The following is a 13,024-nucleotide window of genomic DNA, read 5'->3' as shown; positions in this document are numbered from 1 at the left end:
GAATCGACAACTATACAACATTTTTTAAATTTTTTGGAAAAGCGTGTATTTGAACTCGAAAATACATCTAAGGGCACAAACCACCAATCACATCAGAGTTACAATAGGCAAAAACAATCACGCACCTTTACTACTGTTATGCAGGCATGCCCTGTTTGTTCTTCGAATCATCCACTATACAACTGCAGTAAATTTAAGGAACTCAATGTAGAAGCAAGGCGAAAGGTTGTCCAGCAAGGCAACATGTGTTTTAATTGTTTGCAACCAAATCATCAGGCTGTGAATTGCAAACGATCATTTTGTCGTAAACGCAACGGTAAGCACAACACGCTTCTGCACTTAGATCGGTCGTCGACAGAGAAGCAACAAACAAGTGCATGTCAACCACCAATACGAAGTGAAGAATCTACAAGCATTAGTGTGAACAGTTTGCAATCAAGTCCACAGTCAATCACGTTGCTCCCAACTGCCTTGGTTCACTGCAGCAATGTCGCGCTTTGCTGGATTCAAGATCACAAGGCACACTTATTTCTGCAGCATGCGTGCAACGTCTTCAACTAAAACCCAAATACGACAACACTATTCTCTATGGAGTAGGAGCAACGGATGGAAGTCGCTCAAAAGGAAAAGTGTACATAAGCATTCATGCACTTCAAGGCAAGACCATCTCAACAGAGGGACTTTGTTTATCAAATCTAACACGGAACTTACCTTCATATAGAGTTTTTTAAGCATTTGGAATTGGCTGACCCGTACTACGATAAGCCAGGTCGCATTGACCTTATTCTCGGAGCAGATGTTCTTGCTGATTGCATCTTACCAAGCATTATACCGCACCCCAGTGGCTCACCATCGGCAATGCACACAATTTTTGGATGGGTTTTGATCGGTAGGCTGTCATCTGAGAACGAACAACATATCATTACCGCGCATACACTCATGGAGATTAGCCAACAGCTGCAACAATTCTGGGAGATTGAGGACGTTAAGGGCCCGCTTCAGCATCTCACCCCTGATGAGTTAGCAGCTGAAAATCATTATAAACAATTTGTTAAGCGAGACAAGTCTGGAAGATATGTAGTTAAACTTCCATTGAAAAACGAACCGCAACTCGGTGAGTCACGTACCAACGCTCTAAAACGTTTTTAAGCTATGGAACGACGTTTTCATAATAATGCTCAGCTCAAGCAAGAACACCAAAAATTTATGTTCGATTATATCACGTTGGGCCACATGGAGCCGGCTGGTAATTTCGATCCAAAACGTACGTATTTTTTACCGCATCACGCAGTGCTAAAGCCTAACAGCACAACAACTAAGTTGAGGGTTGTTTTTGATGGGTCATGTAGGACTACAAATGGACTCTCGCTCAACGACCAGTTGCTCGTGGGACCCACAATTCAGAGAGATCTATTTGATATTATTTTAAATTTTCGCAAGTACAAGTTGGGATTTACAGGGGATATAGAGAAGATGTATCGCCAGATCTTGGTGGACCCTGACGACCAATCACTGCAGCGTATACTTTGGCGGAGGTCAAACGATGAACCCATAAAAGAATATAATCTGAAGACTGTAACCTATGGAACGTCAGCTGCGCCATTCCTCGCAACTAGAACCTTGAAGCAAATCGCCAATGACAACGCCAATGCAGATCCGAAAGCATCTGAAGCAATTTCACAGTATTTCTACGTAGACGATTTTAAGGCAAGCGCTACCGACGAAGCTACTGCGATTCAGCTTAAAGAAGAGATTTGCGCCCTGTTGTTTGATGCTGGGTTACATCTGCGCAAGTGGTCTTCAAATTCAGCAACCTTCTTGGAAAGTATTCCAAGTGAGGATCGAGAGGTTCAATTTGATACCTGTATAGACTCTACATGCACAGTAAAGACACTGGGACTCTTATGGGATACATCGACCGATAGTTTTAAATACAGCGTTTGTTTGCCATCAAACCAACATACAACCAAGCGAAGTGTTTTATCGGATTTAGCTAGGGTATTTGATCCCATCGGATGGTTGTCGCCAGTGGTCATATCAATGAAGATATTCATGCAAAAACTGTGGTTGAGAGGAATAGGATGGGACGAGGCATTACCGCACGACCTTTACACTCAATGGGTTGAGTATCGAGAAAGCATCAACCGCATATTACAGTTACATATTCCCCGGTGGATACGTTACTCCAATGAGAAGCTCGTACAACTACATGGATTTGCAGACTCCTCGGAGCTGGCATACGCAGCAACTATATACATTAGAGTTCACCATGAAAATGGGCAAATATCAACAAATTTAATAGCTGCCAATACGCGTGTGGCTCCAGTTAAACAAATCACACTACCAAGGCTTGAGCTATGTGGTTCACATCTTATGACGAAATTAATGACTAAAGTACAAAATGCGCTGGAATTGTCAAAGGCTGAAACCTTTGGATGGACGGATTCCACAATAGTGTTGGCATGGTTAAGGGATCATCCTCGCCGTTGGAAAACATTCATAGCGAATCGAACTGCGGAAATATTAAAAGTTGTTCCGTCTGAGCGTTGGAGACACATTCCTTCTCAGCACAATCCTGCAGATCTTGCCACAAGAACTTCTATCTAACGAGATTTGGTGGCATGGTCCAGGTGAACTAAAAGACATTCCAGAGACGTGTCATTTAGTGCCTCCTCTGGAAGATGACATAACGCAGGAAGAACGGAAAAGCACTGTTGCACTTGCAAGCGTAACAACTGAGGTTTCGGTGATAGAGCGCTACTCCTGTTATACACGACTGCTGCGAATCACATCACTTCTTTTGCGATTTGTCAACAACTGCAAAGCTAAGTGCATTAATAGCAAAGGTAATAATTAATCCATTACAACCAGTGAACTACGCACGGCGCATGATGTCCTGGTAAGATCAGCACAAGCAGGATCTTACACATTCGAGTTACGAACTATCGGTCAAGATAGGCAGTTACCATCTTCACATAAGTTGGCACCACTTGCTCCATTTATTGACGAACAAGGACTGCTCCGCGTAGGTGTCAGAGTTACCAACGCGAAAATCAATTATAATCAGAAACATCCATTCATAATGGACAAAACTCACCCGTTAACTAAACTAATTGTACGTGGCTATCACATACGTTACTTGCATGCCGGACATAGGCAATTACATTATCTCTTGGCTCTTAAGTACTGGATTCCAGGAGTCACATATGTTATCAAGCAGTGCATCTTTAAATGTACAGTATGCATGAGACACCGCGGCATTTCCTACCAACAACAAATGGGTGACATACCAAAATATCGTTTGGATCCAGGATCACCTTTCCTCAACACGGGGATCGATTTTGCTGGGCCGATACAGGTACGTTCTTGGAAGGGACGTGGCTCTAAACTGTATAAATGCTGGATAGCACTTTTTATTTGCTTGACCACCAAGGCCATACATATTGAGCTGGTGACTGAATTGTCTACAGCGGCTTTCATTGCATCACTACGAAGATTCACTGCGAAGATTCTCAGACAATGGTACCAATTTTGTGGGTGCTAATCAACATTTACGGGAACTATACCAATACATAAATGATTCGACAACACAGGAAACCATTTCAAGAGCGTCAGCTGAGCAAGAAATTCAGTGGCATTTCTCCCCACCTTCAGGACCCCACTTCGGCGGCATATGGGAAGCAGGCGTCAAGTCAGTCAAGTATCACTTAAAACGAACATTGGCTGATGCGTCCGTTACATATGAGGAGTTGAACACTATTATCTGTCAAATTGAAGGATGTTTCAACTCACGCCCACTATGTACCAAATTTGAAGGCGATATCGATCCCTTGACTCCAGCACATTTTCTGATTATGCGTCCGATGACTTCTCTGCCAGACAAAAACCTCATCAACCTAAAGGAAAATGCAGTAAATCGTTGGCAATACCTTCAGAAGCTGACACAGCATTTTTGGAAAAGGTGGTCAATCGAATATGTAACACAATTGCAACAACGTCCCAAATGGTCTCAACGTTTGAGGAATCTAGAGATCAACGATGTGGTTATCATAAAGGACGACAACCTACCACCAACCCAATGGTCCATTGGAAAGATCTCAGAAGTGCATCCAGGATCCGATGGTTTAGTGCGAGTGGCGTCTGTAGACACTTTTAAGGGGACCCTAAAAAGACCCATTGTCAAACTTTGCCCACTGTTCATCGATATTTAAAAGCGGATGCTTTCAAGAGGGCCGGAATGTTGATGATACTATTTAAAATCACCCCTGGTGACTTGCCATTTCTGACATTTATATTTTTCTTATTTTACTCGCAACCAACTTCACTTACTTTTTGAATCACCAGATACTTACATCAATTTTTTCTAGTTATAGATACACAATTTTCTCGTGCTGTTTTTTATATTAAATAAAGTGTATAAGACAAAGGCAAATTGGATTTCGGGGCATTTATTTTTGATTACTGGTCACTGAAGAGAAACCAACTCAGCATTTTGGTTTGAAACAAATATAGTAATGAACCATTTTTCTGAATTTTCCATTTCTAAAACACCAATGCTAACCAATAATAAACGAAGCATCAGCTTTGTTTCTGATGCACTGATTGCTCTAGCGATGCGTTTCGATAACTTTACGGCTGCGTTTTGGAACAGTATACATTGTCAATAATTTGTAGTTCGACGTTATGGAACCTTATACTTTGTACATACGCAAAGCAATTGACGTTTTGGAAGTCAGCCAGAACCACATTTCCAAAGAAAAAGAGCAAAAAAGCGCATACGCATACGCAAAAATTAAGTTTTATTTTCGGAGCAAAAAATAAAACTCAAGAAATAACGATTATTTTCCGAGCAAAAAATAAAACTTAAAACGTAACCATTATTTTCAGAGCAAAAAATAAAACTTAAAACGTAACCATTATTTTCCGAGCAAAAAATAAAACTCAGTTTATAACGATTAAAAAGTGATTTTTATAATAAAACTTACTACCGTTACGGTCCCTGATAAGGCGTTTACACATATGTTAGTGTTTGGCCGAGCTTCTCCTCCGCTTTGTGGCGTGCGCCTTGATGTTGTCACACAAAGCGTAGGGACCTACAGTTTTACGCCGACTCCGAACGGCGATTGTAGTTTTATGAGAAGCTGTTTTTCATGGCAGAAATACACTCGGAAGTTTGCCATTGCCTGCCGAGGGACGACCGCTATTAAGAAAAAAACCTTTTTTCTATATTTTTGCGATGTTGCTTTGACCAGGGTTTCAACCCAGGCGTTGCGAAGTGGAAGCGCGCACTGCTTACCACTACACCACAGCGGTCTGAATTTAAACAAAAATACACCACATTTTTATACCTTACAAAAAAGTCATCCAGAAAAACAGATTTTAATGCCCATACATAAGCTTAAGTATGTATGTACGTCAGGGGCGCACCCAGGAATATATTTTAGGGGGGGGGGTTTTATATTTCTGAAGATATATCACCGGAAAATACTGAAAATTTGCTTCAGATAATACCCTCTTTAAAATACATTTATGCAAGTTTTATGTACAGTATGTAATAAATAAATAAACGTTTTAAAATTCTTAAACTGCACTTTATTTACAGATTAACAGAACTCAAACGCTTTTAACCGACTTCAAAAAAAGGGAGGTTATCATCTCGCCGGAATACATAACTTTGGACCAGGTGAACCGTTTTCAATAATCCTTTTTTTATTATAAAGATAGTACGTTAAGGTTCGTCCCGTAATTTGTTTTAGAGATCCGATGATTGGATCATGAAGAAATTAATGGTACCCCTAAATTTGAATATGCGAATTTAAGTCGGTTGTGTTCTTTCCTTAAAAACTACTTGTTTAATAAAAAGTTCTATAAACTCAAGATGCGTACCTAATACAAAATTTTAAAAAGAGTCAGTAAAAATAAATTTATTGATTCCATGAATTTTTGCACTTCTATGTTCATTTTTTCGATTTCTGGTTTTCGATAGAGATGGTGATTTTTCACGATTGCTAAATTTTTTTAATATTTCAAATACCGAAAAAATTAGCTGAACTCTCAAGAAAAACGAAAAATTCATATAAAACGACGGACGAGAAATGGGAAAGAAATTTTCTTCTACCAAAATTTCTTAAATCAGTTTCCAGCTCTCAAGAAAAAAAATGCCCGTTGCTTATGCCAGGATTTTAACTCTCATTCCAGCACGTTTGATATATCAGATCCGCTTTTCAGCATTAAGAAAGCGATACTCTCCTCTCTCAATAAGTGAATTATTGACATAAATACATAAAATCAGCTGATGAATTTAGTTCTGTAGCTGAACAGTTTTAGATCTCGACACTTAACCAACTCCTGCCTATCGTGACTCGGCACAAAAATTTAAAATATTGGTTCCGTACGTCATGCGGACTGCGCCCCTCGCGCGGATGGGCGGGAATGGAGGGTAAAAACCGTTGGGATATTATTATTATTATTATTATTATTATTTATTCCCTCATGAAAATTTACAGCAAAAGCAAAGCGCTTTTTCAAGCAACAGAAATTATAATAAATATTTCTTATAATTTCCTTGAGAGCTGGATTCTTAGCTTTAAGATACAGATTGTATTTGAGGTTATTAGCTTTAGGGGGGGTTTGAACCCCAAAACCCACCCCTTGTGTGTGCTAATGATGTACGTACGTAAGTTAGGGCTAGTCCATTTGTATAGAAAATTTTTTCGGTTATGCGCGTATGGCACAGAACGGTTATATGTGCATGTAATTCTAAGCAAATTTGCCGAAGAAATTTGGAGGAAATATGTTTCTTGGCAGTGCTTTAATTTTGTATAAAAAATGCAATAAGGCACTTATCTTTTTCTTAAAACTTCCACCAGAGGACGGAACAGTGAAAATTTACAAATTTTCTTCGAAACATATTTTAACAATTTGGCAAATTCCAAATTGTTTTCGACTCATAGTTCCTTTGGCAAACTTACTCAGAATTACAAGTATAATCCTCCTATGCTATACGCGAATAGTAAAAAAAATTTACCCGCGCCAATGTACATATGTACGTACATACATACAAAATACGATGCATTGAAATTTCAATAAAAATTACAGCTAATTCAATTATCATTCGATAAACTTTGAATTCTGTAATCCATTTGAACAATTACCAGCACTCAATAATGCATATAAAATACATTTATATATATTCATTCATATGTATGTATGTAGAAAATAATACACACGTACACTCATATACATACATAAATGTGGGGCACAGCATCGCCAGTGGTTAATCGAAATCAATTGAAATGTATCTAGAATATCAATCAAATGCAACGAAATGTTTAGCAACATTTGTATCTACAGCATGGACTTGCTTTTGTCTCTGAACGCCACACAGCTCTTGTACAGTCATTGGTACCCGCCGCGGCCCCCATTATTCTTTGCGCTTCTCATGCTGTTGCCTTTATTTTAAGCGATTTTGTGGTACCACTTCAACCAGTTTTTCTTTGTTGGGGCTAGCGAGCAGTAGCTAAAGAGAATTGCGCGCAATGAAAGCGTTGGACTTGTATAAAAATACATACATACGTACATATGTATCTACAAACAAATGTTTTTGTAAGTAATATACGTAAATTTCGGTTAAAGCTGGAACTTTTGATAACAAGCTTCTTCGATAGCTCTCTTTCGCTCGCATACGTAGTCACAGTTGATCGCTTGCGCCACTACGCTCATTCACTGACTTACCGCGCCGACCACCCCACACGCCCACTCTCAAGCACCCACAGCCAAGTAGACGACCGACTGAACGCTAGCAAAAGAGACCTGAACTAAGAGATACAAATCATTCATACTACAATTCACATCCGCCTTTTCATATTATTTGACTGGGAGGCAACGAACCCACAAACGAGCACAACCATACGATTAACCAGCTGACGGCGGGCTGAGCTAAATTGAGCTGAGTAGAACAGCAGAGAATTTAAAACAAATGTATACAGTGAACTGCGAATAGACGCTGCAAAGCACTTTTGCTTTTATTTGCAAATGCTTACATTTATTCGCTCGCTGAGCTGCCGCGCTGACAGTAGTTGATGGTGCGAACGCAGAGAGAAGTTGATTTTTTGGCTGCTAAAACGTTCGAGTCTTTCTGATGCACCATGGAAAACCAATAGAGTAAATTAAATAAGTCAATTGGTGCTTTTTGGGTGTTCGGTGCTAGCAAACGTTGTCGGTATTTGCAGGCCGTGAACCGAGAAATAAATTAATTAAATAATAAATAACTGGAAGCAAAATTTAACAAGCAAATCACTTAGTGTTCATTTAGTTGCTTAAAAACAAGAAGAGTAGCATTGTATCTGCTCGCTAAGGCGTGTGTTTAAATAAAAAAAAAATACAACTAATACAAAGCGCTTCAGACGCCAGAGGGCCGACAAAAAAGCTGGCGCACCAACTGTGAGCATAAAACACAAACAAAGTGTTTTGTTTATGTGCATTTTACATATCAAAAATTGGGCAATGCAAAGCGATAAATTAAACAACAAAAATAAATATCAAAAATGTGTTCGCATCAGAAAAGTGTAAAATGTTAGCAAATTTAGGGAGAAATCAAATAAAAAATTATAAACAAAGTGCTGCGATATTTTTTTAAGCAGCGCTGGAGTGTAACCTGGAAACAGACAAAAGTACGTACAACAAAAACAAATATACATACATATATATTACGAAAAGTAGGTACATAAATATTTACGAAATGTGAATCAGGAAAGAAATTTTTTGTTGAGAGTCAGCACGAACAAGCAAGATACAAGCGAACAAGCGTAATATGTTCTATTTACAATCTTTAATACTGCATATTTTTGTAAATAACAAATATACAAATAAATTTAATTATGCAGAGTAAATAACATACATATATGTATGTTTTTTTTTGTTTTACGTATACGTATGAATATATGCCATGAATTCTTGTCGAGGAGTCTCTTTTTATACCCGAGCGCACTTTTGCACCTTTGTATTATAACTTGGTTGTAATAGCCTAAATGAATCGAGATAGATATAGACAAATATATACCAAAATACTTAGAATGAAAAGAGAAATCTACTAAGCCGTGACTGTTTGTCCATCCGTCCGTCTGTGCACACGATAACTCGAGTAAAAATTTAGATTTCTTAACGTACACTCCCAGTCACCAGACACGACAAAAAAAAAATTCTAAAATCAACGATATTTTGTAGCCACTTGAAACTCGCTTGAAACTTTGTTATACTAAGATTGCATGGGCTACAAAACTGCATACCCGAAATTTTTCCAAAATTATTATTATATTATGCACTGCAGGTCATTAGGATAGCACACCCCCTTGTTTACATGTTTTTTTAAATTTGTATACAATTTTAAAATCGGAGAAACATATAGAATATGCTACATTTTTATAAAAATTTAATGAATATGAAACAAAAAAAGGAAAATTATAGGTTCTTACGATCAAAAGGATGTGATATTCAAATGACTGGGAGTATACCAAGACGTGCATTTCTCTTAAGTCAAAGACGGATGCTATTGATAATGGGCAAAATCAGGCAATAACCACGACTACCTCATATATAACGGTAGTTTTCAGCAATACATAAACAGCGATATTTTAGTAGCTCCTGAAGTTTATTCACTCAAAATGTATATTTACAATGATATACAGTATTGGCCAATACAATAGTACCCCCATTTCAAAGTGATATTGTTTGCCACTCATGTTTATTTATTTATTTTTAAGAATTTTCAATTAAAATACAGTTCATTCTCTCACAAAACTCACATAAACTCAAGTTTAAAACTTTTTAAAAGACCGCAAAAAAGTGCAACAAATTTTCACCCAAATTTTAAAATTTTTTCTCAGAAGCGGTAGAATTTTTCTGAATAAACAGTTTTATAGCCCATTCAATTTTAGTCTAATAATGTAGAAGTTTCAAGTGGCTAAAAATTACCGTTAATTTTTTAGAATTTTTTTCGCCGAGGATGTTGCGGGTTTCTGCTATATAAAAATAAATTGTGTTTAGTCGTTATATGGAAGCAAATGAGACAAAAAAATTCTAAAAAATCAACGGTAATCTTTAGCGACTTAAAACTTGCACATTATTGGACAAAATTCAATGCGTTATAAAACTGTGTACTCAAAAAAATCCTAGAGCTTCTAAGAAAAAAGTTGGAAATTTAAGGGAAAGTTTGTTGCACTTTTTTCGGTCTTTTAAAAAGTTTAAAACATTGGTTTATATGGGTTTTGCTGGAAAATGAACTGTATTTTAATTGAAAATTCTTAAAAACAAATAATTAAATATAAGTGGCAAACAATATGGCTTTGAAAGGGGGTTGCAATAGATGTGTCCAATACTGTATATATACAATCGCCGTTCGGAGTCGGCGTAAAACTGTAGGTCCTTCCGCTATGTGTGACAATATCAAGGCGCACGCCACAAGTCGGAGGAGAAGCTCGGCCAAACACGAACATATGTGTAAGCGCCAATCTATTATTATTATTTAAAGGTCTGTTGGCGTATAGAAAACTCGAAAAGCTTTACAGGGCTCTCAAACACGTATTCTGCTACATAGGTTTCGTCATGGAACCACTTTCTTTCGACTAAGTGGGTGGCTTTCTTCCAACAGAGTGTCGATGCTTAAGTTTGAGGCAACATTTGTAGCTTCAGTCAATACTATTGACCGGAAATCTCTGAAGCGCTGTTATTCACAGGATAGCTGACATATACTGCGTGCTACCACCCCCAATGTTAGCTATGAACTTTAAAGATTCTAGATTTTACTGTCATTGCTGGAGTTTATACCAAATGCTTCTCATTAGTATGAAATAAAAAGATTTCAATTATTGATCCTACTTGAATCTCCTCTCTCTACGATAATTCTAAGAGGTATCGCATCCATCGTTTATTATACCTTTCATGAGCATGAAATGGTATTATAACTTTGGTCCGATGTTTGTAAGTACCAGAACAAAAAGAGATAGACCCATGAAAATGTATACTTATATGATCAGAACGTCGAGCTGAGTTGATTTAGCCATGTCCGCCTGTCCGTCTGTCCGTCTGTCTGTCTGTTTGTATGCAATCTAGTCTCTCAGTTTTCGAGATATCCGGATAAAATTTGGTAGGTGGGTGTATTTTTATAATGTATTAATCATTTGTCGGAACCGGAAGAATCGGACAACTATAACATATAGCTCCCATACAACTGATTGTTCAGATATGAGATTTTTCATTATAACTTCTCCATTTATGCAGCTACGAACATGAAATTTTGCAATTCTTGCACCCATTATCAACAGAATACTTACAGTGAAAATTACAAAGATCGGGTCACTATAACCTATAGCTCCCATACAACTGATTGTTCAGATATAAAATTTTGCGTTATAACTCCTCCATTTATATAGCTAGGAACATGAAATTCCGCACTGTTTTCAATAATTATCAACAGAAAACTTACAGTGAAATTTCCCACCATTTTCACTCATTATTAACAGAATACTTACAGTGTAAATAACAAGGATCGGATGACTACAACATATATCTTCCAGATATGGGATTTTACTGTAAAACTCCTTTACTTGAACAGCTAAAACCGATAAATTTCGTAAGATATTTTATAAATAATAATACAAGGTCTACTGAGAAAATCGTCAAAATCTATGCTGTATAAGCTTTATCTCCTATAGCACTGATTGTTAAGATACCAGTTTTTGCCATATATCTCCTTTATGTACGAAACTAAACCCAATAAATTGTGTTACCGGTTTACATACCGATCACATAGCGGTGAAAATTACTTAGATTGGTGTCATATAAAGTATATCTTCCATACCTCTGATTGTTTAGATTCGATTTTTTATATAAGTATGTAACTCCTCTATCGATGTATGCAGATGTATTCAAAGGCAGTAATCTGTCAAAGTAAAATTTGCAGATGTTCATGAAAGGTATGAAGCCTTCGGCATAGCCGAAGACAGCGCTGCTCTTACTTGTTTTTGTCATAAGAATGCTATGTAATAGAAATATTTCCTCCCTTTTCTGGTCAATATAATTTTCATTCAAAGCATCTTCGAAAAACGGAGAAATTTCTTTTTTAATTATGACTCAGTCTCTTCAAAAAAAAATTGGTTTGGTCCAATGTCCAGCCAAGTGCTGTACAGTGTAATTGATAATTGCTTTTTTTGTTTACTAACAGCTGATTAAAAATATTTATGCTTTTTGTACTTTTTGCTATTACTGAAGCAATTTTCTGTCAGATTTACGCATTCACAGCGACTAACACCCCAGAAAAGAAATAAACAAATTACTTAGTTTTTATTTAAAGAAATTATATTGCTGTCTTAGGTAGATGTTATATGTATCTACATATGAACTTGAATACAGATGCATCAACTTAACCCCCACAGTGATATTTTCCGCTACCTTCACAGTTAAATTATACAAGTCAAAGTGCACGCAAACAGACATGTAAATGAAAGAAAAGACAATAGACCTGCAGGCGCAGCTGCCACGAGAACAGCAACCAGTGTTGCCGTTTTAGCCCTTTGGTGGCTAGATTTAGCTACCACATACTTTTTTTGGCCACATAAATTTAAAATTGCCCCTAGCCCTTTTCTTAGCTCTTTGGAGAATTTATTCATACTGGACATGAAAAAGTTGTATATGCTTAATTTGATCTAATTTTTTTTTTGCATTTATGTAAGAGATGAATTAATATGCTTCATTTGTTAAATGGCCCATCAAGTCGATTGACCGTGTATGTTCTTGTGGTGTGATTGTACCAGCTGCTGGTGCGACTTCAAAAACTATTTGAAAATTTTATTATTGTACCAGCATGCTGGTGTCGTGAGTGGTGAAATTAGCTAAATTTTCTAAGTATAAAAAATATTTACTATATGAGTCAAAGCCGTGTTTGTAGAATATTAAGTTCACGATATTGCAGTTGTGAATTAAAAAAAGAACAATGTTTGACAAAATGGTAGAAAAATTATGAAATTTC

At 37.2% G+C, this 13,024-nt stretch overlaps 2 protein-coding genes across 2 annotated transcripts in view; both read left to right on the top strand.

Annotated features, from left to right (window-relative positions):
- The first annotated feature begins 1,152 nt into the window (after window positions 1-1,152).
- Window positions 1,153-4,211, top strand: LOC118741847. The gene is made up of 4 exons (XM_036473820.1): window positions 1,153-1,998; window positions 2,582-2,829; window positions 2,872-3,358; window positions 3,471-4,211. The coding sequence occupies exons 1-4, from the start codon at window positions 1,153-1,155 to the stop codon at window positions 4,209-4,211; spliced, it is 2,322 nt and encodes a 773-aa protein (XP_036329713.1).
- A 3,295-nt stretch (window positions 4,212-7,506) lies between these two features.
- The window catches only part of LOC118740540 (ABC transporter G family member 4-like), a 157,887-nt gene continuing 152,369 nt past the window's right edge, over window positions 7,507-13,024 (top strand). Inside the window, exons 1-2 of the mRNA XM_036472115.1 lie at window positions 7,507-7,605; window positions 7,668-8,672. The gene's annotated coding sequence lies outside the window, so the exon portion shown is untranslated. The remainder of the gene's footprint in view (window positions 7,606-7,667; window positions 8,673-13,024) is intronic.

The sequence above is a fragment of the Rhagoletis pomonella genome, unplaced genomic scaffold (genome assembly GCF_013731165.1).
Source record: "Rhagoletis pomonella isolate Grant_MI unplaced genomic scaffold, Rhpom_1.0 Rhpom_scaffold_00006, whole genome shotgun sequence".
Lineage (NCBI taxonomy): Eukaryota > Metazoa > Arthropoda > Insecta > Diptera > Tephritidae > Rhagoletis > Rhagoletis pomonella.
The sequence above is the reverse complement of the archived record's forward strand: the minus strand, read 5'-3'. Positions and strand labels throughout refer to the sequence as shown.

Coding starts and splice junctions, on each gene's coding strand:
- LOC118741847 (XM_036473820.1), top strand. CDS start 1,153: ATGGAACGACGTTTTCATAATAATGCTCAGCTCAAGCAAGAACACCAA. Junction 1,999..2,581: donor TTTTATCGGATTTAGCTAGG/GTATTTGATCCC, acceptor ACAATCCTGCAG/ATCTTGCCACAAGAACTTCT. Junction 2,830..2,871: donor GTCAACAACTGCAAAGCTAA/GTGCATTAATAG, acceptor CATTACAACCAG/TGAACTACGCACGGCGCATG.